The sequence below is a fragment of the Panthera pardus genome, unplaced genomic scaffold (assembly GCF_024362965.1).
Source record: "Panthera pardus isolate Hobbes unplaced genomic scaffold, ASM2436296v1 HiC_scaffold_6, whole genome shotgun sequence".
In the NCBI taxonomy this organism is placed as follows: domain Eukaryota; kingdom Metazoa; phylum Chordata; class Mammalia; order Carnivora; family Felidae; genus Panthera; species Panthera pardus.
The window spans coordinates 131,143,544-131,171,429 of NW_026526991.1; the positions used below are offsets into that span (position 1 = coordinate 131,143,544).

Below are 27,886 nucleotides of genomic sequence, written 5' to 3' on the forward strand. Positions count from 1 at the left end.
GAGGTTTGCTTCCTGCAGGCTGTGCCTATGTGTGCGCGCGCCTGTGTGTATGTGCCTGTATGTGTGTGTGTGCGTGTGTGTGTGCGTGAGGGTGTGCATGTTCCCTTCAATCTTCCCAAGAAGAGCAACTCTGACATAGCAAATAAGGAATTCTAATTGCAAAATTATACCTTCAATGGAAACCATTTTCCTACCCTTTTGCTCTAGAAGCTCTGAAGGTATGAATGCTTCCACAAACAGAATGAATGAAGCCCCAATTCTCTATGGTGACAAATTCAGGAAATGGCAGGTTGTATCTTAAAAGAGTTCAACCACTACTCAAAAGCTCTCATGCGCAAATAATGGAATTCTCAAATTGGGATAAATGCGCTTTAAAGAATTTTTATTTTGATCATTTATTTCAGGGAATACATGGATAATATCACATAGCTTTGAATTATAGAGCAGATAAGGAAAATCTAAAAGGAAAAAAATTAGGGCAGGCCTTTATTAAATTTTAAAGTATGCCTCTGCTATACTCTTATAAAGAGCCAAATAGGGTATCAAAATCTCTGGAGATCACCAGTATAATTTCTTTATCATGTTCCATTTAAAATTTAATTACGCAGTCTACAACAAGAAGAATCTGAGCTGTTTAAATAGGTCATGCAGTGAGTAACTTAACAATATTCTAAAGTTTTCCTTGTAAAGATCGTTCCTTTGATAGTCTGTTACACATCAGAACACTATATTATAAAACAAGTGTAATTTAATTCAGTCACCACAGACCCTTATATACATCTATAAAGAATGAAATGTTTTGATTTAGGTAATTTAGAGAATTAATGAAAATCATGTTTCTGAGTGAGTTGCCCATGTTAGATGGTCAGTATCTGCATACTGGCTTACTTTGGGTAATCACTATTTTCGTGCATGCTAGCAAGGTTAAGAGAATTTTTTATTTACTGTTTGGGGTATTTTGCTGTAAATCAATAATCATTCATCACCAGGTAAAAAAATCTTGCCACTGAATAATTAATGTTTGAATTAGAGGTCTGTATGGCCTCTGGCTTGCTACTCCTTCATTCCCTACCTCAAATTTCAACTAGCATGTAACTCGAATTTCTCTACAATAAAATAATAAAGTAAATGCTGTGTTGAGCACTTTACACATATCACTTCATTTTATTCTCAGAACAATTGCTCCTATTAGTACCCCTATTTTACAGATAGAAAACATGAGGCACACAGAGGTGAAGACATTTATCTAAGGTCACAGAACTAGTAAGTGGCTGAACTGGGATTTGAACATATGCTGGAGTATATGTGCCGAACCATTTCACTAGGCTGCTTCTTAACAAAACTAAAGGTGCCTTGTCTCACAGACGGACGGTGTCCAAGTGTTGGTAAAAATAATTAGCATAAATCCATCTTTGAATGGACTGCTATAAGAGCTACCGTGTACTGATTATTCACTGTGTGCCAGAAACTGAGCCAAACACGTTATATGGTTTATCTTCTCCCACCAGCAATTTGCAACAGGTATCGTAATTTCCCCAAAATGACAAATGAAAACCTGAGACAGATATTAACTGACTTGCTCATGGTCACACAATTAAGAAACAGCAGATACAAGATTCAAGCATGTCTGAGCCCAAAGCCCAATCTCCTAACCTCTATGCTAACACATACTCAACAGCAACGACTCCAGACAGCCTAGAAACAGTCAAATTTAGGTTAATAACTCGCCAGCCATTAAGATGAATGGTTCTCGGTGCCAAGTGTACAAAACAGTGAGCAGTGTGGGAAGTGAGAGGAGGCAGAAATCATAACATCTGGTCTACCGCTAGTTCTCTGGGAGTAGGCTTCAGCAGTGCTTCCTCCCTCCTTTCCTATGGACTGAAAATTTGTGCCCCCACATCCCCAAATCCATATACTGAAGCCCTAACCCCTAATGTGATGGAATTAGGAGGTGAGGCCTTTGGGAGGTAATTACATTTAGATGAGATCATGAGGGTGGGGTCTGCGTGACGGGATTATAGCCCTTAGAAGAGACACCAGAGAGCTTTCTACCTCCCCCAACTCCCAGCCATAAGAGGATATGGCAAAAAGGCAGGTGTCTGCCTACAAGGAATCAGGTCCTCACCCAGGCACTAAGTACTGGATCGGCCAGCACCTTGATCTTGGACCTCCCAGCTGCCAGAGCTTTGAAAAATAAATGTTGTTCGAGCCATGGTATGGAGTTCTGCTATAGCAGCCAGAGCTGACTAAAACACTTTCCAATTCAAAGTTTTATGCATTCATTCAAACATCTATTCACTCAGATGGTCAAAGAGTGATGTAAACATTTATTCTGGGCCTACCAAGTTGCAGGCACTGTTAGGCATTGAAGAGAAATGATGAATAATAATGGGATCTCAGTGTGTTTTCTACTTGGTGAGAAGGTGTAGAAGTCCTCCATTAAACTGCAGTATCAGGTAACACAAATGCTAGGATAAGACTTAGCACCCAGGGCGTTGGGAATTAACAGAAGGAGCATAAAACCTTTCAGGGCAAAGAAGCTTTCATAGAAGAAATGGCATCTAAGATGTGTGGCTTGTTATTTAAAAAAAAATTTTTTTTTACTGTTTATTTATTTATTTTTGTGAGAGAGAGAGAGCACAGCAGGGGAGGGACAGAGAGAGAGAGGGAGACACAGAACCCAAAGCAGGCTCCAGGCTCTCAGCTGTCAGCACAGAGCCTGATGCAGGGCTTGAATTCACGAACTGTGAGATCATGACCTGAGCCAAAGTTGGACACCCAACCAACTGAGCCACCCAGGTGTCCCAAAGATGTGTGGCTTGTTTTTTATTGCTAGCTAGGTAGTGAATCTGAAAGGGAGGGTTCTGGGGATTGTAAGGTCTAAGGGTATAATGGAGTTCTATGTAGAGAACTTTAACTCCTTTTCTTTCCCCAAATCCATTCTATTAATTTGCCCAGATGCTCTTTTTTTAAAAAAAAATTAATGTTCTGAGAGAGAGACAGAGTGTGAGCAGGGGAGGGGCAGAGGGAGAGGGAGATTCAGAATCCGAAGCAGGCTCCAGGCTCTGGGCTGTCAGCACAAAGCCTGACGCAGAGCTGGAACCCATGAACAGTGAGATCATGACTTGATCCAAAGTCGGACACTCAACTGACTGAGCCAGCCAGGCGCCCCCAAGATTGCCCTAAAAACAGAATAGAACATTCTCTGGATGAACAGTATCAAAGAGAATAACAGCTCCTCAGACTGGTTTCTAAACCCTCCACATCAACCAGTCATCCCCAGAACTCCCTTTCCTACCTCTGTGCAATATCTGACAAGATGGCACCACTTCCTGTTCCCTGCATACCATCCCTGGGCCTCTGTGATGACTTTTCCTCTGTGTGGGGTGCACAGCCCTCTCCACTGACACATACTCCATCCCGAACCATCTTCTCAAGTCATGCTCAGACGTTGATTCATGATGCTGTCCTTGATTCCTCTAATCAGCAGCGGCCCATCTTGTTGCTGAAATCCCTCAGTGCCTTTTGTTTGTTTAGATGTCTTTCTGGCTTATGGCATTAAACACTTTCCACCCAGTACTGTGATGATCTGTGCCTGCTAAACCAGACTAAGCTACTCAGGGAAAGAGAAAATGTTCTGCCTGTTTTCCATCACAGAGCCTACAACTTTCCTCGGTATATAGTACTTGGTGTGTCTTTGTTGAATTCATAAACAGATGATAGCTTTATGTAAATATTGAACTGCACAAGACTTGGGTCCCAGGAAAGTTGGGAGGCAGGAAATGTTCACCGTTCTAGACTACTTAGTAAGAGTTTGGCCTGAAAATACCAACATTTTTTTTTCCTATTTCCCTTACTACCTAGCCCCTGGAAAATAATTTTCCACTCTTTGTTTCTATGAATTTGACTTTTTTTTTTTAGAGTCCACGTATCAGGGACTCTTTTTCTGTCTGGCTTATTTGTCTTTTTCTGTCTGGCCTATTTCATTTAACCTGATGCCCTCCATATCCATTCATGTTGTAGATGGCAAACTGCTTCTTTCTCATGACTGAATAATATTCGTGTGTGTGTGTGTGTGTGTGTGTGTACATACACATATTCTTTATCCATTCATCTATTGACATTTAGGTTGTTTCCATATCTTGCCTATTTTGAATAAAGCCACACTGAACATAGGGGTGCAGATATCTCTTTGAGATCCTTTCTTCATTTCCTTTAGATATATAACCAGAAATAAGATTGCTGAATCACATGGTAGTTCTATTTTTAATTTTCAGGGGAAACTCCATACCATTCTCCATAATGGCTACGTCAATTTACATCCCTACCAGCAGTAGGGCTCTCTTTTCTCCACATGCTTACCAACATTTGTTATTCCTGGTCTTTATGATGATAGCCATTGAAACAGGTGTGAGATGATAGCTCACTGTGGGGTTTTTTTAATGTTTATTTATTTATTTTGAGAGAGGGTGACAGAGAGAAAGCATGCATGAGTGGGGGAAGGGGAGAGACACAGAGAGAGAGAGAGAGAGAGAGAGAGAGAACGCATCCCAAGCAGGCTCCATGCTGTCAGTGCAGAGCCCGACGTGAGGCTTGATCTCACAAACTGTGAGATCATGACCTGAGCCAAGATCAAGAGTCAGATGCTTAACTGACTGAGCCACCCAGATGCCCCTCACTGTGGTTTTGATTTGCATTTCTCTGATGATTAGTGATGTCGAGCACCTTTTCATGTACATGTTGGCCATCTGTATGTCTACTTTGGAAAAGTGCCTATTCGGGTCCTTCGCCCATATTTTAATTGGATTGTTTGTGTTTTTGCTATTGGTTTTTGTGAGTTCTTTATATATGTTAGATATTAAGCCCTTATTAGATATATGACTTGCAAATATTTGCTCTGTTCCATGAAAAAGGCTGCCTTTTCATTTTGTTGATAGTTCCCTTTGCTGTGCAGAAGCTTCTGCATTTGATATATGATCCCACTTGCTAATTTTGCTTTTGTTGCCTTTGCTTTTGATGTCACCAACATTTTTACTTCCTAATTTCTAAAGGAGATAGCATTTCATAATGAAGACAACAAGGAATATGAGATTCTTTTATGTACCAAAGCCCTCCACAATGCACCAGACATCTATCTCATTTAAAACCCAATGCCCATGACTAAGAAATATGGCCAATCAGAAAGTTTAGTCTTGCTCTTCCACCACATGGAATCCGTTCAGTTCAAATTCCAAATAACAAACATCAATAACTGAAGACCAAAATTCCATATGTGAAACTGCAGTATGATGACTTTTATCTCTGATAGTCACATAAACAAGCAGTTCTATCTTCCCGGTACAGGATCTCAAATAATAATCCTACAGGGTATGCTGGTGTTCTAGGAATCAGGGGCTCTGGTACAATATATTTAATACTTACGTTCCCTAATCCCTTCAAAGAAGGCATAGAAAAAAGAGCAAGTTGTTGGATTAAAAGACAAGAAAAAAGTCCAAGTTTTTCTTTCATTACATGAACATTTGGCCCCTGTCTCCAATGGCTAAAATCTTGTAAAACATGGCATCCGAGCTCTATGCTTAATTATCTTAAGCTTCATTTACCCATACTTCATGTTCCTCAAAGAGCATCCTGACCTCTAGGTGCTGTGCCATAAGAACCAGCTTGTGAATCTCTACTGTGGCACTTCCGCTACTTCCTCTAAGGTCTATTAAATCCCTTTATTTTCCATACTATTTAGTTTACATTAGGAAAGTGAACTCTGTTAGCAAAGAATGAAAATGCTCTCACTTATTCAAAAATAGCCACTAATAGTACATGATTATGCTGAAACCTCTGTTAATATAAACCTTGTTTATACCTTTACTGCGCTATACAAAATAAAGTGCTATCTCTGTATAAGCATCATTTAGATTAAAACCCCAGTTTACTGTAACTAATTGAGTGCCTCCTTTCCATCTGAGTAGTTGTGGTTTTACCACAATTTAATTAAAACACATCTACCTAAACTAAACACCCTTCGCCATTAAAAAAATATCTTGAAAGACGGGCTTGTAACGGAAAAAAAAGAACACCAATCATGCAGATTGCTACGTCGTCCTTTGCTACCGCAAAATACAAGCAGGGAGTCACCTGTGATATTGAAAATGATCATTTTCACAGTTCAAGAGATAGAACCATACATTCCATTTCCAGGACACTTCAAGACAAAGAAGGCAACATAAGTAGTACATGTAGCCAGTTTAAATATTTGTTTTAATCCCAACAAGATCATTGGTTTTAATATTTACAATATAATTACAATGCTTCGTGCATGTTGCTCATATAATCTAATTTTTTCTTGTGACAGATTATTACCAGGCTTTAATTTCAGCAATGGCAAGAATTCAAAAACACATTTAGGTTATCATTAGTAACGAAAAACAAACCTGGTGTCTGCTCAATGGCCTTGTGCACGTATCTTATTTCAACTTCAAAGCATTTTTAACTACCAAGACACGGACCACTGCTACATGAGTTGCACGTTTTCACAGAATATTATCACCCAGTGGCTAGCCACTTTATTATTTTTTTTAAATTTTTTTTAACGTTTATTTATTTTTGAAACAGAGAGAGACACAGCACGAACGGGGGAGGGGCAGAGAGAGAGGGAAACACAGAATCGGAAGCAGGCTCCAGGCTCTGAGCCGTCAGCACAGAGCCCGACGCGGGGCTCGAACTCGCGGACCGCGAGATCGTGACCTCAGCTGAAGTCGGACGCTTCACCGACTGAGCCACCCAGGCGCCCCATAGCCACTTTAAATTAATGCGATGTAAGGCAATTAAAGTTGAAATACTCCACCCCTGTGTAATATTTGTAAATGGCCTTTCAGAAAATTTCAAGACCGTCAAAAGCCAGTGAAAACCAAACCATAAAACTGCTTTCAAATGCCACTGTCTTCCTTCCCAGCCACATATCACTAGTTAGCAGTTGCCCGAATTTTCCATTTTTCCTTGATGTCACAGCATAAGCATATTTTTATGACTAACCGGATTAAAAAAAAAACCCACAAAGTGTCATGTTCCACTAATCATTAGCCGACAAACAAACAAAATAACTACAGGTGCCTTGTTCTAAATAGCACCAAGGTTTCCCGGGGCTCGTTTGCACTTTGCTGGTGACGGGCTGAAGAAATCCGTAAAAGGGCTGAACGCTGTTCAGCTGATGGAATTCTACGAGACTGTACAAACAAACAAATGCTAGCAAAAGAAAGGGTCTGCCACCAAGAGAAGGATTCGTCACCAACATTATTAGCATTATTTCATAGTAATGTGAGGAAGAGAGATAATTGTCAGTGGATATGTCCCAAACCGCCCCGGAGAAAGTAAAAAAAAATACCTGAGACTACATTAGAAGAAGCATAATTGAGAAAGGACTGACGTATTATTTCTCACGCCCTAATTGTCGTGCATTACAGTGGCTGTAAATTGCAGTCAGGATGAGATTGTTGTCATGTTTATTTTCAACAGGATGCGTCATTAGGATAGCAAACATTCATGAAAAAAAAATAGTAAGTAGGCTCATTACCAAAATACTCCTACCAAACTCCAGAAAAGACCAGATTCCCCCTCGAGTAATAAACCAGCTACAACAGAACAAGAGAAGATCATTCGCAGGGAACATGGGCATTGCCTCTTAGTACTCACAACATAACGCTACTGAATAGAATTCAAGGTGCGCACCACATCTCTCAGACATCGGAGTAATTTTTATCTGCGTGATTATAGCTCCATGTGGGTTTCGTCTGACAATACGAGGGTGGTCTGCTCCTTAGCCGTTCTAGAAAAGTTTGGAAGTCATTCTGCATTCCATTATTTTGGGATTAACTTCCTCACCACAAACATGGGCAGATACACAACTCTCTCCCTCGCTCTCTGAAAATGACGAATGCTTAGGTCTTCATAGCAGACTTTCCCCAGAGCGAAAGCACAATGACAGACAAACTCAGTGGGGATACACACACCAGCACACACGTCCGCGTTTAACCCGGTCAACCGGCACGGAGTTGAAAAGTTTCTTTGGGACGATATCCAAAGAATTAAGACATATAGTAATTTAAATATTTGGATCACAGTAAACAGTTTTTTTTTTTTTGGCAATATTAATCATGATCCCATAAGCAAAGATTTACTTTACATAAAAAAAGCAACCAAATGTGCTTATCTCCTGTGACAGATGGTGACGATATGTACTTTTTCCCTATTCCCTGGTGCTGTTCATTATCACATTCTGCTGGCTCTTCTCTTCCTTGTTCTTGAGATTCTCATGTTTGCATTTCCAATAGTTCCCAAGCAATACCCTATGCCCCATTCACTCATTCACACGTGGTTTTTGAGCACCTTCAAAGACTAACGCAAGATGCTAAGTGCTGCATATAATACCCAGTAAAAGATCCCTTAAAATACTGTCACTCCTGTTTTGTTCTGCTAATAAATAGTGTTAATCATTTTTGATAGCTAGTTGTCTATAATATACATCCTGTTAATCATATCTTATTTCGTATAGTAACATAAGACATAAAAAAATATATAATACACATCGATCAACTTACCGATTTCTTTTCTTAGTGAGATAATATTACTAAGTACTTATTTCAATGACAATAAGAAATATAAAAGTATTTATATAATCATCAAAACTATGATGTAAGTTCTTGAATGGAGGCTCAGAATTCTTTCATAAATCTATAAATCCTTGAATGTAAGGATGATAGGAGGTATAGTGGAGAAAACCACGACTCATTGCACTAATGCCCACAAATATAATAAAAGAAACAACATGTTTATGATTTCTGCAGAGAATATATCTCATAAATACATCTCCAAATGCATGATGTAACTTTAAAACAATGAGAATGATTTCTCTGAGTCATATATGGACATTTCTCTCATTACTTCTTGGTTACACCTCTTCTATGTGACTCATACACAATTTCTGGCATTTACATCGTGAAATACGAGGTCTTAAAATCTGCTGCAAGGAAGAGAAAATTACAAAGGCCTCTCCAAGAAGATCCAGCTCTTCTTGTGAGGGGCATCAGAAATCATGCACAGAATAAGCAAAGCCAGCCTGCTCACCTTGGTAGATTTCCCGCTAACTCTGTGGTTGTCTCTCTGGAGGAGAAAAAGAAGATACGCATAATCAGCTTCTTTTGGTAAATCATAAAAAATTTGTTTAATAAAACCACAACATAATGCACCAAGGCATTATAAGATCATACATGGGAAGAAGACACAGTATATGCAGTATACAGTAGAAGCACTGACTAATGACATTTCTGATTAATTCCCATAAACATTTCAATGGTGACTTTCAAAGTGATTTTACACACATGCAAAAATATACCGCTACTTTCTGTTGAAAACATTACAATTTGAAAATATACAACATACAGAAAGAAAATGGGAAGGAAAAAAAAAAATCCCAAACCACCTTTTAGATATTTTCCAGCTAAATAAAGCACTTGCATTCTTTTTCCAAGAATCATTTAGGAACAAATTCCTCTGAGAATGTGTCTTTGTGTTGATGATCTCTGTCACCTGAGGTTTATGAAAGAACACGTACAGCACAAAATCCAATTCTTTTAGTAGCAAATTGCCGTTTCTTATTTCTTCATTATACTGTCCTACCAGGTGGGATTTTTGAAGGCACATGCTATGATAATTCAAGGGGCACAAAAGAGGAGTCACTAATTGAAGGCTTTATAGTATATTAATAAGACCGACGAGACACAAATTTCACAACTAACTTTTTCCAAATCGCAACATCCTATCTTTCAATCTGAGATGTGTTCTTGGAAATTATGGGGGTGCAAGGAGTAAGAGGTAGAAATGGAGGCTTAATGCTGAGATATTTTAAAAGTGAAGGCAGGTTCAACTTTGTGTTGGGGGATTAAAGGTGTGATTCTTAGGAAGAGTGGTACATAATCTTCTTCAGGTCATATATTTCCTTTAAGAATCTCATCAAAGATACAAACACCTTACATAGGGTAAAATAACAATACACACACACATATGTATGTAAAATACGGAGCACAATTATAGATGGTTCGTGGACCTCCTACAACTAATACATCAACTCTGAGTTAGGAATCTCAGGACTTCTTCCTCCAGGAATCTTCTCTGTCCCTCCCAGCCTCTAGAACTCTTTCCTACCTACTGTCTGCGACAATACCCGGGCACCATAGGGACTCGCTGATTCCCTTAGAACCATTCTACCTTAAATTAATGAATGATTTATAAATGAGTGATATAAGTTGAGCTCCCATAGAAATATTCTTTCCTAAATAACTAGATAATATTAAATCTCCAGCTCTTACTGCTTCAGAAACTAGTTTTTGAGAGAAAGCTTTCATCCCCTTAGCAAAAACCACAGTTGAAAGCTTGGTCCACGACACCATCGAATGTTTTATATGAACTTGTCTCTTCCAAGAATTCCATGCCTGCATAAGAAATTTTTCTTCCCAGATAGAATCAGAGCTGTGGGTACCCCAGCCAAGAAGCACCCCTCCCTTTAGTTTTCCTTTATAACAATGATCACAACAGAAATATCTTTTACATTCTATTTTAGTATTTATTATTTTGTAACTTGAGGCCAACACATATGATTACTCAATAAGTATTTGTTAAATTTTCAAGGAAGGAATTAATGAACTTTTCTGATCTTCTTGTTGCCCCGCAGGGTTAGATCTATGTTTAGAGCTTGATCATAATAATAGCAGCATCCCAAGGTTAAGGTACATTACCTTCCCTTCTTTCTAATCTTTTAACTCTTTATATTTACTTTCCAGATTATATGTATTTTAATATTATGAGTCCCTCTGGTATCTTTCAAAACAACGTACAACAGGGGGCGCCTGGGTGGCTCAGTTGGTTAAATGCCTGACTTCAGCTCATGATCTCGCAGTCCGTGAGTTTGAGCCTCTTGTCGGGCTCTGTGCTGACAGCTCGGAGCCTGGAGCCTGCTTCGGATTCTGTGTGTGTCTCTCTCTCTAACTCTCTCTGCCCCTCACCCACTCATGCTCTGTCTCTCTCTGTCTCTCAAAAATGAATGAATGCTGAAAAAATTTAAAACAATGTTGAACATACATTATAATAAATCCCCTGAAATTGCAGTAGAGTAGCATTTCTCAGCCTCATACTATAATGACATTTGGGGCCAGATCTTCCTTTGTCATGAAGGCTGTTTGGTGTATTGTACATTGTAAGATATTTAGCAGCAGGCTTTGCCTCTACCCACTGGATGCCAGTAGTATGCACTCCCCCCACTTTGTGGCAATTCAAATGTCTCTAAACATTGCAAAACGTCCCCTGGGGCAAAACTTCCCTCGGTGGAGAACCTGTGCAATAGAAAAATAGAATGGAAGCACCCATAATTGACTTCTGTGTCCAAACCTTAGTGGATTGAGCAACATTCTCCACTCCTAGGGAAAAACATGGTGACTCAACCCTGTCAAGAATGCCCATCTCGCTCTGGCTCCTACCACCTACGTGTGTGTGCTTACTGAGAGTACGTTGTGTTTGTTCCCCAACCAATTTATGTTGGCGATACTCATTCTTATTTTCAAATTTAATTAAACAAGATATAAACCCAATGAAGAATGACTGTGGAGAAGTTCTGTTTTTTGAAAAATAAGTTGTATTCTTTGGAAGGAATAAAATGACAAGTAGCTTAAGAAAAGCTGATCTTGAATTAGATCTAGGGGCTTGGGGGAAGAAAGACATGATTTTCACAGGTGACTTTCAGTTCTCGTTCCTCTTAAAAAGTAAACTAGAAATAGGGGGTGAATTCTACGTGTGACATACGCATGAAAGACAATGCAGAACTCCACTCAGGGGATTCACACACTCAGAGCGTTAGCCTTACCTTCAGAGCAAAAAAATGCTGTGAAAGAAAGTTAGGCTCTCCACGTAGGAAGCACCAGCATGGGAAATTGATCTTTTTTTTTTTTTTTACAGTTTTTTTTTTTTTACAAAACTGCATACTCAAAAATTTACATTAGAATTATAGACTTTTCATAGGAAAAGGAATTTTTGGTGAACGTGCATGAATGGATGAACACAGCTTAAATTGTAAGATGTTACCTAAAAACCTGGTGATTCCATTGGAACATGTAGCTCCATGATTTAAAGAAAGAATACAAAGCAAGAAAGAGCCACCGTACCTGACTGCAATAACACAGCTAAGACTCACCAATCAGTTGTCATTTTCAAGATCGGCAAAACATTATGGCTTTGAAAATGCTAACGTGCTCATTTTAACCCATTTACTGTTGCTAATAAAAAATGTGAATTATTCGTGTTTTCATGAATGTATACCTTTTGTAAGGAAATCCTTGAAGAAAATAAATTCAGCACGATATGCTGTGCTTCATTTAGATAATGCTCCATCAAGACCCACTTGACAGAACTCCAAAAAGTATCACACAGAAAATTTTTAGGGCAGTGAAACTACTCTGTATGATACCATCAAAGGTGGATACATGTCGTCACCCATTTGTCCAAGTTCACAGAACAGACAACACCAAGAGTGAGCCCCAGTGCAAACTGTGGACTCTGGGTGAGAATAACGTGTCAATGTAGGTTCATCGAGGATAACACATGTACCATCCTGGTGGAGGTGTTGATAATGGGAGAGGCTGTGCACGTGTGGGGGAGACGGGAATGTGGGAAATCTCTGTACCTTCCTGTCAATTTTGCTGGGAATCCAGGACTGCTCTAAAAAATAAAGTCTATGTCTATAAAAAAGAAGGTACTATAAAGACAAGGCATTTTTCAGTGAACTTGTATGAGTTACGATGTCCACTATTAACATGACTTTCTAAGTATAATTCATCTTCATTACTAGTATTTATTTATCCAACATATTCACTGAACACTTAGCATATGTTCAGCACACACCCATGCTGGGTGCTTTCAGAGGCACCAAGATGAATTAGATCCTGATCCTCCTTTCCAAGTGTTTATACTCCAATAAAGGATATCATATATAAGGTAGACCGTGGTGGAGACTTTTGAATTTTATACAACTGACAGCTCCCTGAAGTCAAAGATCATGACTTACTTTTTTTGAATACTCAGCTCCTGGCACACGCCAAGCACTCAATAAATATGAGTGGAACCGAACCGGGATACATTTTCTACCTGCAGGTAATTCCCGTCTCCTCAATTCGTTTCTTAAAATGCTTGTTGGAATAATATCAATATGTGGGGTTGCATTCATTTCCTTTCTTTAGTTACCATTACTAAGATAATCTGACTTCACGAAGAGAGCAGGATGTTAAAAACTAAGTGAAACCACAATGAAAAAAACAACAAAGCAGAATTCCGTGTTCCAAGAAACAGAGCTGTCCTAGGGGTTCCGAAGTAGACCAATATGATGGAAGGCATGCGACAGGGTGCATATCCTTGGGCAATTTCTTCTGCCTGGTGGCTCTCTAAATCCCAGAACGTAATAACAATGCTGCCCTTTGATCTCGAGTTGTTGGATCAATCACCAATGTGAACAAACAAGAAAGCTCTCTGCAAATCTGAAGTTGTGCTATAAATTCAATTTTATCAAAGAAAAAAACCAGAAGAGACAAGCATCTTTCAAAAGCAGATAAGTGTCCCGTGGGTATTATACAGTTTTTTTTTTTGTAGATTATTTAGCATCCCTTAAAAAAAAAACTTTAATTTTAAACGTGTGGAACATTTGCTGGAGCACAGAGTGATGCAAGCTTTTATCATCTGTCTGAAATAGCGTTCTTCCTCATCATGTCCTATCCCTTCCCATTCCTGAACGATGCAAACCGTTCTTTTTTTAGGAAGTGTTGAAGCAAGAGCATACCATCTATTTCTGTGCAGCCTGCCAGTTTCCAAAATTAGCCGACAACTATAAAACAGAGGACATGAGCCCCCATGCTAATTGTGTGGCGGCATGATAAATATTTTTAAGACCTGGAAGGTTTCTCTCCAATGGTAGATACTTTTGATTCTTCCAAAAGTACAAAGACTTTTTAAAAACTTTAAAATATATTTTATTTTTCTTGCTTGTCTTGCAAATGATTTAATATTTCAGTCATAGAAGGGAAGTTTTCTTTAATTAAGAGTGAAAGTATTATAGTGAAGTAGATTTTTTTCTTCCTTCCTTCCCTCCTCTCTCCCTTCCTTCCTTCCTTCCTCCCTTCCTTCCTCCCTCCCTTCCTCCCTCCCTTCCTCTCTCTTCCTCCCTCCCTTCCTCTCTCTTCCTTCCTTCCTTCCTTCCTCACCTGGCTTGGGGCAAAGTGTAGGCCTTTCAAGTTGGATCTATTAGGGTGCCTGAGTGGCCCAGTCGGTTAAGTGTCTGACTTTGGTCCAGCTCATGATCTTGTAGTTTGTGAGTTCAAGCCCCACATCGGATTCTGTGCTGACAGCTCAGAGCCTGGAGCCTGCTTCAGCTTCTGTGTCTCCCCCTTTCTCTGCCTCTCCCCCAGTTCCACTCTGGTCTCTTTCTCTCTCTCTCAAAAATAAACATTAAAAAAAATTTTTAAAATAAAGTTGGATCTATTTCCAAATATTACATAGACAAGAAGATTGGCTTAAAAGGCATCATTACAAATGCATATATTAATTTAGGGCCGTTAACTTTTGTCTTACCTGGTGAGCCTTAGCTCCAGGAAACCTAAAACAGTGTAGAGATTAAAGTTTCTCCTCTGATGAAGAAAGCCCAAAGATACTGCTCATTCCTCTTAACCCTTTATATTTTTGTTATTTTGTCCCTTCTATATCTTTTCTCTCCTGCTCTACCTTCTTCAATTTCCACTCACATGAGTAAAATATGAGTGTATGTGTGGCCACGCACAAGTGCATGTCTGTATGTCGACACAAGCATTATTCCCACATGGTGAAAACTACACACACACACACAAGCTCACACTTATCAGACCCTCATTTAACACCAGCCATTGCTTTAGGCCACTGACATGAGTTTACTCACTTAACTCTTACTGAAGATTCATGCAGTCATTGCTATGATTAAAACACAGTAGAGATGAGAAAAATGAGACACAAAAATGTAAGTAGCTTCTGAAGGCCACATGGCTGGTGACAGGGCCAGGATCTGAACCAAGGCATTCTGGCCTCAGAGCCCATTCTTCTGATTAGGAAGTCATATTGCTACTCAGTATGTACAAGCTACAAATTATATACACATACGTATACATCTATACGTATATATGTATATTTTCTCACTCTCTCTTTTTTTTTTTTACATTTTTTAATGTTTATTTTAGACAGAGAGACACCACACAAGCCGGGAAGGGGCAGAGTCTAGAGAGGGAGACAGAATCCGAAGCAGGCTCCAGGCTCTGAGCTGTCAGCACACAGCCTGACGCAGGGCTCAAACCCATGAACCGTGAGCTCATGACCTGAGCCGAAGTCGGATGTTTAACCAACTGAGCCACCCAGGCGCCTCTCTCTCTCTCTCTCTTTGCAGGTTGGGACCTTACGTACATGGACTGGGGTGGAGGCAAATCTGTAGGATCCATCCGAAGGGCGGTGGCAGGGTCCGAGGGGAGCGGGGTAGGAAAGGAAGCCACAGCCGAGGTGGCCCAGAGACAGAGGTCACACTGAACCCACCACGACAGCAGAATGAAGGGGAGGAGAGTGGGGTCTCAGTGGCTGAAAGGGGTCAGGTTCACAGCAGGGGGAGAGTGGGGTCCAGTCTCCTCTGAGACCTACAGGCTGCCCAGGCGTGTCCTGCAACACAACGCAGGCCGAGGGCTCAAGCAAAGCCCCTTGTGGGCAGCGCGGGAGGGAGGGGCCCAGAAGCACAGGCCGGTAAATGGGGTGGACCATGGGTAGTGTTCTCAGTGTTCTCTTGCTGCCTGGGAAGGTCACCAGAGGTAATAAAATGGGGGCACATAGACATGCACACACATATATATCGAATACATTTCTTTATTTGGTTTGGGTTGTGTGCTACAGCAGGCAACCACAAAAAAATGGCCTCACCACCAGGAAGGCTGCAGTGTAGAAGGGGGAGATGGACAAAAAACAAATGAGCGAATGGATACTTACTACTGCCTCCCGTAGTATATGTGATGAAGAAGAAAGGCACAGGGTAGGCTCAGAGAGTGCAGGTGGGGCTGTTATTGTCTAGAGGGCCGTCAGGAAGGGCTCTCCGGAAGGGCACTGAGCAAACGTGTCAATGCGTGAAACACCACCACTCCCTCCGCCTTGGTGCCGCTGCATTTCACACTCCTTTTCAGCAAATACTCACCGAGGACCCACTGCCTGAAGCAGACGATTCTAGGTGTTGCTTTGTGTAAAAAAAACAAAAAACAAAAAACGATAGGCCGTCTGGATCCGTGCACTCAAAATGCTGGCAGCCTGAATGGGGGGACGGGCCCCCAGATACACTCACACAGTCACTTAGGAAACCGCAGATGCTGGTGAGAGAGACTTCACGTCGCTGCAGAGGCCGGCCTCCCGGACCCGCTCCGGCGTGGGAACGCGGGGGGGTCAGCCGGCCTCGCAGAAGCAGGCGGGCCGGCGGGGCCCCGTCCACAAGAGCCCCCCTCCAGGGTCTCCGCCTTGCCCGCGTCCGCGGAGAGGACCTCTTCTGCGCCCTCGGCACACAGAATTAAGTGGACGAGGTGGTGTTTCCCTTTAAATCACGTTTGGTGTGTGGCTCGGGCTGAGGGTTATCACCGTGGGGAGACGGGGCGCCCGTCCACCGAGTCCCGCAGGGAAACACAGGGACCCGCTGGAGGGCTGTGTGGAAGGAGAGATTTGCGACGGGCAGCAGGGCGCCCGCACAGTGTGAGTGGTCAGCAGACTGGCTACGTTAAGATTAATTTAATCTCATCCCTGACCTATCCAGCCTCCTGAACAGGCAGGTCATATTTGGAGTCCTTGCTGGGAATTCTTTTTTGGCTCAAAACGTCTTCAGACCATTTTAGCATTCCTCACGTAAAACAGCCACCACGGTGTGCCTTTGTGTGTGTTCTTGTGTTCCAGCGCCTCGAAAATAAAAGCCAAGAGCTTCTCCGGTTCAACTGCGCAACACGGCCGGCCAGGCCCCAACGGTCACCTGTGAGGGGTGAGGGGCCTCTGTTCGAATAGCCCTGCTTGCCCCTCCAGTCATTTCCAGACGGTGTTGAGGGCTTTTGTTTTCTTTCAAAAATGTCATCTTGACACTCAGCTCAGGAATGCACTTGAGCTGGGGAAGCCTGTCCTCGAGACTGCTGGTAGCCGTGGGACTGAATGTCCACACGCACTTGGGTTTACCTGTTCATCATCATCCTCTATGCTGGTGAGTCCACCACAGTTAAATAATATATCCAGGAAGAACCCGAATCTGCCATGAGTAACAATTCCTGCTCATTAAAACGCATTCATTTAGACTGTGGCAATGGCAAATACAACCAGTCCTGGAGGGCAGTCCCAGAGCCTAACGAAGGCACATTACTTTCTTTTTTTTTTTTTTTAACGTTTTTATTTTATTTTTTGAGAGACACAGAGAGACAGAGTGCGAGCAGGGGGGGCAGAGAGAGAGAGGGAGACACAGAATCCGCAGCAGGCTCCAGGCTCTGAGTTGTCAGCACAGAGCCCGATGCGGGGCTGGAACCCAGGAACTAAGAGATCATGACCTGAGCCGAAGTCAGACGCTCAGTCGACTGAGCCACCCAGGTGCCCCATGGAAGGCACATTACATTTCATTGGGCACCTTGTACTCTCAGAGCCAGAAAACAAAACAAAAACAAAACCAAACAAGAAAAACGGAAAATGCACATGCAAAAGGCTGCAGGTATGTGTGCTTTTTAAAAGCTTCGTTAACAAAATGACATCTCTCCAAACAAACAAAAAAACAAATGAAAACAAGACAACAAACCAACAACAACAAAAAAAGAAGAGGTGTATCCTCTTCAAATACTATGCTTTTGCCAGAGGTCAGGGGTATCAGATTACTAAAAGATCTCTGCACTTAATACTGCTGGATAATTGTGCTCCAAAATTTACTGCAATTCATAAATGGGCTTAAGGGAAAATATACCAAAAATTATTAATCAAAAATAATTTTTTTCTTTGATAAAGCAGTCTGAAAGGCAGCCCGTTTTGCAAGAATGCCTAATTTTTCTCTATTAGCTCCTAGGGATGTAATATCACCAATAAGTCCTCTTAATGAGAGAAAATCATCCCCACTCCTGATAATTTCTGGATCAAAGAGGGATTTGCAAAAAGCAGCCTGCATTGTAATGTTTGACTAATGGCCTAATCCATCAACCGACAAGTATTGGTACTGAGTTCATTATCGTTTAATATTAGCATGTATTTATTAATTTGTTCAACAAATGCTTTCTAAAGTTCCTACTATGTGCCAGTTTCCAGGTGCTAGGGATTGAGAAGGGAATAAATAAACATAGACCCTTCCCTCACAAGGTTGACCGTGTAGTGTGGAAGCCATCACAGCAAACTTATACAAAGGAATAGGCATTCCTAGGCTTTAAGTAGCAGGATGAGGTTTTATCTGCCCCCATCCCCTGAGAATCCCCTTCAAGGAGGTTTCTGGGAAAACAGATTCAGAGAGACTTCATCAGCATAACAATGTCAAAGTCTTGACTGATGAAACAGACTTCAGGGAAAGGAAGGATAATTCTCACAGATGTTGCCCTTTCCAAGAACCTAAAATATAAAAACCACTGTCCAATCGAGATGGATGTGAGAACTTGCTGGGCACTGTGCACCTTCCCGAGATGGGCTCTGGCCTGGGGAAAGGCGGCGGAGGGCCCAAGGCGATGGGAGATGTGGGGCAGGAGAGAAGAGAGAGAAGGTGGTGGCTTCTGACAGCCACAGTCAAACCCTATGTGGGATGAAAGTACAGAATGGAAAAATGGAGAGATGGTTATACCAGTTCCTGGACTCCTGGTCTGTTCAAGAGTCTGATCAATGACTTCCTGCCCCTTCACAGATGCAACCTTCAGGCCCTGCCAGGCACTGGGCACTGGAGGATTCTGAGGAGCACAAGCTGGAACTCTGGACTCACGGCCTTGTTGGCTTCTGCTCAATATCCCAAAGTAAGAGACAGATATGCTCCTATCTGGCATGTGATGTAACCATGACCTCCGCCAAAAGGACAGCCCTTCCAAGAGCTTCCACCTCCGTGGACCTGGTCTCCACCTGCAGTCCGGAATGGGGCTCAGGCCAAGGTATTGAGCCCCACCCTCTTCCTTTTTTAATTAAAAAAAAAAAAAAAAAAAGACATCAAAACCAGAAATTCTTTCAAAGCTGACTCTGGCTCTAGGGGTAAAAGCTTGAAATAGCCATCCATGAAAAATGAAAAGTAATAAATATTGTGCTGATGTGATTTGGGGAATCTTATTGTTTTTGTTTGTTTGAAGCTAAAGACCTTACTTCTCTCCAACAGTGTATTTATTTATTTATTTCTAATCAACCCATTTGTACGGCCCTCAGTGAAGAACAGGATGGCGTGGTTACCCCTCATTTCACAGATGAGTCAAGCGGGGATCCAAGAGAGTCCAGAGTTCGTGATCAAACAGCCCCCTCAGGGAGCCCAGCCTTTCTGCCTATAAAGGCTGGCACCGACCTCAGAGGTCTGGGCAGAAACACGGAATTCAATCTGAGTTCTGGGCACAGAGAGAGGGGCGAGATGAAATTTCTCCCATTCACGGGACCCTTTCACCTTCTTTAATTTACCCATTCAAAATAGCACAACTCTAGTGCTATCCACAGAGGAGTACTTAATGCTTCCTATTTTCCTGGTCGCTTCTTAGACTCTGCTGGGCAAGTTAAATGGGGTATTCATCACTACCTCTGAAAATTCAAATCTGTGTATTCAACCACGATGGGTCATGGCCAAATCTCTCATTTAACAATCGCCAATGTGCCTTTTTTGTGTGTGTGGCAATAGCAGTTTTGAACGAATCCCAGACGAAATCTCCAACCTTCAACACATTCACAGATGACAATTATGTCTCTACAATCACTAAAAAAAAAATAAAATAAAACCAACAGAAATGGAATCAACAGTAAAAGAGCTAAATTATAGATAACAGAATATTCATAAAACTATACCTCATCTCATGAATGTGGGGGCACTGTCTGTATGCCAGGATTTCTTTAGCCATTGGTGATATTCAGCATATTGCAATTGAGTGCAATTACAGTTAGCTATAATTAAGAACAATTACAGCTTTTATTTCTACTTGTTCTTTAAAAGCACATTTGTAATAAAACTTTTTTTTTAAAAGGTGAAGAATATAATTATACATCCTTATAACGTCTCAAATAATTAGTTTGACTAAAGTTTCTTCTGGAACAATTTTCATTTTAACTGTCAGATCTGCCATTTATAGTCAATGGAACATACTTTTAAAAAAATTCCATCATTAACCTTTTTCACCCCATATAGCTGTATATGAATTATTGGTACAAATTGGAGGTTTCAGGACTTAAATCTCCAGGGCCTGCTGCAAGCCATGAAAGCATTTTCCTTTTAGTTGTCTATGTGCATGGATGTTCAAGCACACACACAGGCATACACACATGTGTGTGTCCTTTAAGAAAACAAAAGATATGCTACATTTTTAGAGTACGCTTTCTTGCTCAAGATTTTCGGGGGAAAGAAAATTGCTTGGGTTAGAAAGAGGCGTTCTCTGGTTCTACATTACAGAACACTGTCTCTTTGTTTATTGACTACATATTCATGCAGTACCCAAACCATACATGCCAAAATGAAGTCTCTGCATTGTGACAAATCCGTCCCTTGGTTTAGTTATTCATGGAGCACGTGGTGAGTATCAGCTGAATGGGATCAGGGCCTCGTCAGGATCAGTGAAATGCTACCTCCTCATAAATCGAGACTCTGACTCAACACTACCCGATCACTATCTCCCCTGCTAGACTGGAAGGTCTGTGAGGGCAGGGATGATCTCTTTTGTCCATCTCTGTCACCAGCACCCAGGTCAGAGAGTGGCCGTCAGAAAGCGCTAAGTTAAATATGCAGAATCAATGAAGCGGGCTTTTTTTCAGGTCTTTCCCATTTATGTTGGGAATAATTGAAAATTAATCACCCGAATGACTTGAAGATAGAAGAAAATTAGGTAATTCAACTCTGGAAATTAAGGATGTTTTCACCGCTTATCTGGTTGGATTAGCTGTCCTAGGAGAGACAGTGTTAGACCAAGTCTGTGCACCTGAAAATGGGGAGTTGGACCAGATCATCCTTTCCACTGAATTATCTAATACCCAACACAGACCAAAGTTTAAAGGCCATTAACATAAGCCTAAAACAGGCACGTGTACTAGTGTGTGGGGCAAATATGTACAATCATATCCATAAGACAGACCACTAGAATCAAAGATGCTAAAACACTGAGAAATAGCTACTGTTAAAAATACTCTCGATATCCAAAATACTGAAATGGATCTGAATGTGATTTATAAAGTTTATCACTTATTTCGTAACAGCCATCAATGACTACATACTTACTATGTTTCAGTTGCTTTGCTTAGCATTTCACGTAAACTCTCTCTCATTCTCCACAACTGCTTGTTATTATTATGCCCATTTTTCAGATAAGTAAACTGAGTCTCAGAGAAGTCAAGTCAGTTTGAACCCAGGCCTGTCCAATTCTCAAATAAATAGCTAAAACAAGAAAACCAAACAACACATGGCTAATCCCGGTCAAAAGACATCAAAATTAGGATGATAACCTGGAGGGGACAGATCTCTACGTATAGCAATCCAATGGCGCAAATGAGAGAAACAGGAATCTAAGAAAAAAGTTTCAATCTGAACTTTACTTATAGATCTATAAGCTTTTATCTTACTGGTTCTCAGACGTACTTTCTATGAGAAAGGTCCACATGTTTTAGAGGTATGAGAGGGTTGTCAAATGGGTCAGCTCTAGGGTTAAAGGTTAGCTTAAACTACTCCTGGGTATCCGCCCTTGCCCAGATGCCCAAGAAGGCATCGCCATGGCCATTCGTCATAGCTCTGTCTGTAACTGAAACTAAATGCCCACAAGTAAGGTAATGGCTAAACTGTGTGATACCCACACTGCAGAATACCTACGGAACAATCACAAAGAATGTCCTAAAACAGAATTCCAAGGCACGTTGAATTAGAGAAAGACTAAGTTTCAGAATAATAGGTTGGGTTTTATGTTGTTGATGTTAAAAACAAACCCAGAACAAGAAGTTCCATGAGTACATTTGAGTATGGAAATACATAGAAACAGGCCTGGAGAAGATCAGCAGACTGATACGTGCTGGCCTCTGCAGAAAGGACAGCAGTGGGCATAGTTCAGTCTTACACACAAAACTTTTACCTAAAGGACTGCCCAGCCAACCTGACGGCCCAGAGGGCAAGGTGTCATTTCCAGAGCAGCAGCATGGCTTCCAGCTCTCCGGGGGAGAAGGGTCAGGGCCCTACAGGGCCCATAAGCTGACTTCAGCATCTGCTGAAAGGTGGCAGGAGCTGGGCACAGGCCCTCCGCCCCTGCCTCCTGGGGAAGACCACAGGCTGGGGTCCGAGAGGGGACAAGTGGTGCACATCATTGTCTGTGCATGCCACCTGCCGGCTGGGCTGTGGAAGGGACACTTCCATTCCCACTGCTGGGCCAGGTGCAGCCGGCAGGTTGCTCATGGTGTCCAGATGGGCATGGGCCTGGGGATTAGCCTGATCTATGCAGCAGGCCTCCCATCCTCTAGGGGCACTAAAGATCCCTAGAGGCCCCTCTGCAAGAAGGCTCAGCAGCACATGTGACACAGTCCTGTGCCCACATTCCACCAGGGGCTGCCAGGAGTCGGTAGGGGGGATACAGGGTGGATATTTATGTCCAGAAACGTCAACCCGAAGAAAGAGAAGCTTATTAAAAAGCTCATTCACTTGGTCAGCTTGGCTTAAGAGTATGTATATAGATTCCTGAAATGTGTGCAAAAACCAATTTTTAATGTACTGAATGAATTTTCGATGCCCCCAAGAAACTCTGCTATTTCAAGGGGCCCTCGGGGGAACCTATTTTGGTAAGGAATGTGATCAATCTCTCACTTGTTTTAAAATTAGTATTTTCATAAATCAGTTTTGCTTATTGGAAAGTTTTGTAATTAACAGAATTCTCTGAAGTAAAGGTTAAGTAGAAAGTAAGGAGGTATTTATACTAATAAAAAAATAAGACTTAGATAACCACTATGCCTGGGTTCTATATGTAGTCATTCACTTTTTCATCTAACATCCTGGGAGTAGAAAGGTTGGATTTTTATGAGATGGTGGATGGGTAGGAACCCTGGCATTCTAAAAATATCACAGAGGAGCTGTAAAAGTAAATGTGAATAGAACCACCTGAGCAAACATTCCAGTGGAAAATGTCACTTGGCTTACATGCATGGTCAGGGCCAGTCTCGTTCAGATTAGGAAATGATATTGGGGAACCTTCACCTTCCTTTCACTAACATAGCCTCCTAGACCACTTCTCTGAAAGTTGAAATTTCCTCCCTCCCTCCCTCCCTCCATTCCTTCCTCCTTTCCTTCCTTCCTTTCCTTCCTCCCTCCCTCCCTCCCTCCCTCCTTTCCTTCCAGAAGTGTTCCTCTTTGCTTTCCTAAGGTATAGTTGATATAACTGCATATACTTACAGTGTAGGATTTGGTAAAATTCAACATACATATACACTCATGAAATTATTCCCACCTCAAGTTGGTGAACATATTCATCAACCCCAAGAGTTCCTTTCTGCCCCATTGTAACCCCTTCCTCCCATTCCCCATTCCCAAATCACCACTGATCTACTTTCTGTCACCCTACATAGAATTTTATATAAATAGAATCATACAGCAATCCTTTTTATTTTGTCTGCTTTCTTTTATGCAGCATAATCCTTTTGAGATTCATACATGTTGTAGACTGTATCAATAGTAAGGTCTTTTGATTGCTAAGTACCATTCCATTGTATGATTATGCCATAGTTTGTTTATCCATTCTTGGTGGACATGTGGGTTGTTTCCATTTATGACTGTTACAAATAAAGCTGCTATAAACATTCATGTACACATCTTTGTATAGACATGTTATGATTGCCTTTTTCTTAGGTAAACATCTAGAAGTGGAATGGCTACATCATATGATAGGTATGTACTTAACTATTAAGGAAACTGCCAAACGTCTTCTGAAGTGATTGGAGCATTTTACATTCCCACTTTTAGTGTGCAAGAGCATATAACAGTCCCAGTATGTCTCCCCTCACCATGATTTGGTACAATCTTTTTAAATATACTTATTAGAATAGGTGTATAGTGGTAATTCATTGCAGATTTAATTTAGATTTCCATTATTAGGGAACTACTAATTAGGGAACAACTAATTATTAGGGAACTACTAATGATGTTGGCAATCTTTTCATATGCTCTTTGACATCTACATAACTTCTTTGGAGACGTGCCTATTCAAATCATTTACCCAGTATTTAAAATATTGGGTTTTCCTCTTATTGTTGAATTTTCAGGTTCTTTATCGGACCTATAATTTACAAATTTTTCTCATCTGCGACTTGTCTTTTCATTCTCTTAAGGGTTACTCTCAGAAAGATTTTTTTTTTAATGAAGTCCAATTTACCAACTTTTGGATTATTCCTTTTAGAGTTGTATCTAGGAATCTTTGCCTACCCAAAGTCACAAAGAGTTTCTCCAATGTTTCCTCCTAGAAGTTTTATAGTTTTAAGTTTTGTATTTAGTCCCGTGATATTTTGGGTTCTTTTTATCTGGGACAAAGATCAAAGTTTGATTATTGCATGTGGATGTCTGGTTGGTACAGCACCATATGTTGAAAAATGTACCATTTCCCCATTGCATTCTTGTTATCAGTCAGGTGTCCATACATGTGTAGGTCCCTTTCTGGGTTCTCTATTCTATTCTCTTTATCTGTTTGTCTAATTTTGTATCAATATCACAGTTTTCATTACTGCAGATTGATAGTAGGTCTTGGAATCTTGTAGGGTTAGCCTTCCATCTTTGTTCTTCCTTTTCAAAGTTATTTTGGTTATTTTAGGCCCTTTGCATTTCTCCATGAATTTCAGTCAATTTCTACAAGAAAAGTGTGCTGAGATATTGATTGATATTGCATTCTATCTATAGATCCATTCAGAGAAAATTGACGTTTTAACAATATTGAAACTTCTGAACCATGAATCAGTGCGTCTCTGTTTATTTAGGTCTTCTCTAATTTCCTGCAATGTTTTGTGGTTTTCAGCACATCTCTTTTGTCAGATTTATTCCCAAGCACTGAATATTTTCAATGGTGTCATAAAAGGTAGTAAACAGAAATACAATTTGCTATTATATATAGATCTTATATTCTGCTAAACTTGCTAAGCTTGTTCATTAGTGCTAAAAAGCTTTTTTGTAAATTCTGCAGAATTTTCTAAAAAGGCAATCGTGTTGGTTTTGACTAGGCATTGCACTTCTTCTTCATCCACGTCTTTCACGTCGCACCTTTCTACCACAGTCTTGCTGATTACACTGGCTAGAATCCATATGATGTTGAATAAAAGTGGAAAGGCAGACATTGGCTTGTCCCTGATCTCAGATGCAAATCATTAAGCACTTCACTATTAAGTATGACAATAGCAGTGAATTTTTCATATCAGATTGAGGAAGTTTCTGTCTGTTCCCAGTTTGCTGAGACTTTTTTTTCAGGAATAGATGTTGCATTCTGTCAAATCCTTTTCGGCATTTATTAGATGATCGTATAGTTATTCTCTTTCAGTTCGTTAATACAGTGAGCTATAGTAATTGATTTTTAAATGTTGCATTCCTGCCATAAAACGTACATGGCCATCATGAATTTTCCTTTTTTACATATTGTGGATTCAATGTGCTAAAATTTTGTTTAGAATTTTTGCATCTATGCTCACACGAATGTTGATCTGCAGTTTTCTTAGAGCATCTTTGTCTGGTTTTGGTAACAAGGTCACACTGGTCGCATAGATTGAATTGGAAGTATTCCCTCCTTTTTGATTTTCTGGAAAAGTTTGTGTAGAATTGTATTATTTCTTCCTGAAATGTTTGGTAGAATTTACAAACAAACCTCTCTGGGTCTGGAGTTCTCTTTGTGAGAAAGTATATAACTCCTAATTAAATTTCTTATTAGATATACGGCTATTCAGGTATTTTATTTATTCTTGAGTAATCTGGCTTTCAAGGAATGTATTCACTTTACCTAAGTCAGCAGTCAGTCCATAGCCTACAACCTAAGAATGTTAAAAAAAAATTTTTTTAATTGAAAAAAAAGTATGTGACATAGACCATATGTGGTCTTCAAAGCTTAAACTTTTTACTATCTGGCCCTTTACAAAAAAAAAAGCCTGTTTTGACCTCTAATCTAAGTTTTTAATTTGCTGGCATAAAGTTGTTCATATTACCCCCTTATTATCCTCTAAAATAGGTATGGAATCTCTAGTGATGTCACATCCTTTATTTTTTATATTAGTAAGTGAGGGTTTTTTTCCTCCCCCCAATCAGTCTAGTTAGAGGCTTAGCCATTCCTTTTATTAATCTCAGAGAACTTGCATTTGGTTTCATTAATTTTCTGTGTTGTTTTTCTGTCTTCTATTCCACTCTCATCTTTATTGTTTCCTTTCTTCTACATATTTTGTGTTTAAGTAGATCTTCTTTTTGTAGTTTCTTAACGTGGAAATTGAAGTCACTGATTTGAGACTTATCTTTGTTTCTAATATAGGGGGTTAAAAGTCCCCATAAAACTGTTTAGTAACATTGCACAAACACTGATATGCTGTGTTTTCGTGTTTATTCAGTTCAAAATATTTACTAATTTTCCACTTGATTTGACACATGGATTCTCCAGAAGTATGTTGTTTTAGCTGCAAATGTTTACAGATTTTGTTATCGATTTCTAATTCAATTCTGTTTTGTCCAAGCATGTGCTCTGTGTCATCTGAATACTCTTAAACTCATTGAGACTTGTTTTATGGGCCAGAATGTGGTCTATTTTGTTAAATGTTCCATATGCGCTTGAAAACAATATGAATTCTGTTGCTGCATGTAATGTTCTAGAAATGTCGATTAGGTCAATTTAGTTCAAGTATTGTTCAAATCTTTTATGCTCTTACTGATTGCTTGCCTACGTGTTCCATCAATGATTGAGAGAGAAGTGTTAAAATCTCTCACCATGGTGGAATTGTCTATTCTTCTATCAGTTTGTGCTTCATGTATTTTGAATCTCCACTGTTAGATACATAAAAGTTTAGGACTCTCGGTACATTGATGAATTGACCCCTTTATCATTACCAGATGACCCTCTGTATCTCTAGTAACATTCTTTACTCTGAAATGTACTCTGTCACTATTAATAGAGTCATTCCAACTTCTGGAAGATAAATGTCCAAAGTCAAGGTATCAGCAGGGCCATGCTTCCTCTGAAAACTCCAGAGAAGAAACTTCTTTGCCTCTTCCAGCTTTTGTTACCTGCCAGCACCTCTGTCTCTACTGTCACATGTCCATCTTTCCCGTGTGTGTCTAAGTCTCTGCATCTCCTCTCTTCTTTTTATAGAACAACAGTCATATTGGATTTAGGGCTCAAACTAATCCAGAATGTCCTCCTCTTACCTAGTTACATCTGCAAAGACCCTATTTCTACAAAAGGTCACATTCTGAGACTCTGAGTAGACATGATTTTGGGGGGATACTATTGAATCCAGAACAGTCTGCCTTCTGGACCCCCAAAATTCACATTCATACCATATGCAAAATACATTCACTTCATCTCAACATCCCCCAAAGGTTTAACCCATTCCAGCACTAACTTTAAATTCAAAATCTCATCTAAGTATCATCACTTCAAAAAAGTTCCAGGAT

At 40.5% G+C, this 27,886-nt stretch overlaps 1 protein-coding gene across 3 annotated transcripts in view; it reads right to left on the reverse strand.

Annotated features, from left to right (window-relative positions):
• Positions 1 to 27,886, reverse strand: part of CELF2 (CUGBP Elav-like family member 2) — an 832,193-nt gene that overhangs the window by 396,667 nt on the left and 407,640 nt on the right. For all 3 annotated transcript variants that reach the window (XM_019460830.2, XM_019460833.2, XM_019460824.2), the window contains one exon: positions 9,115 to 9,150. Coding sequence is in view for 1 of the 3 variants with exons in the window: in XM_019460824.2 (XP_019316369.1) it covers positions 9,115 to 9,150 (36 nt within the window). In the remaining 2 variants the exon portion in view is untranslated. The remainder of the gene's footprint in view (positions 1 to 9,114; positions 9,151 to 27,886) is intronic.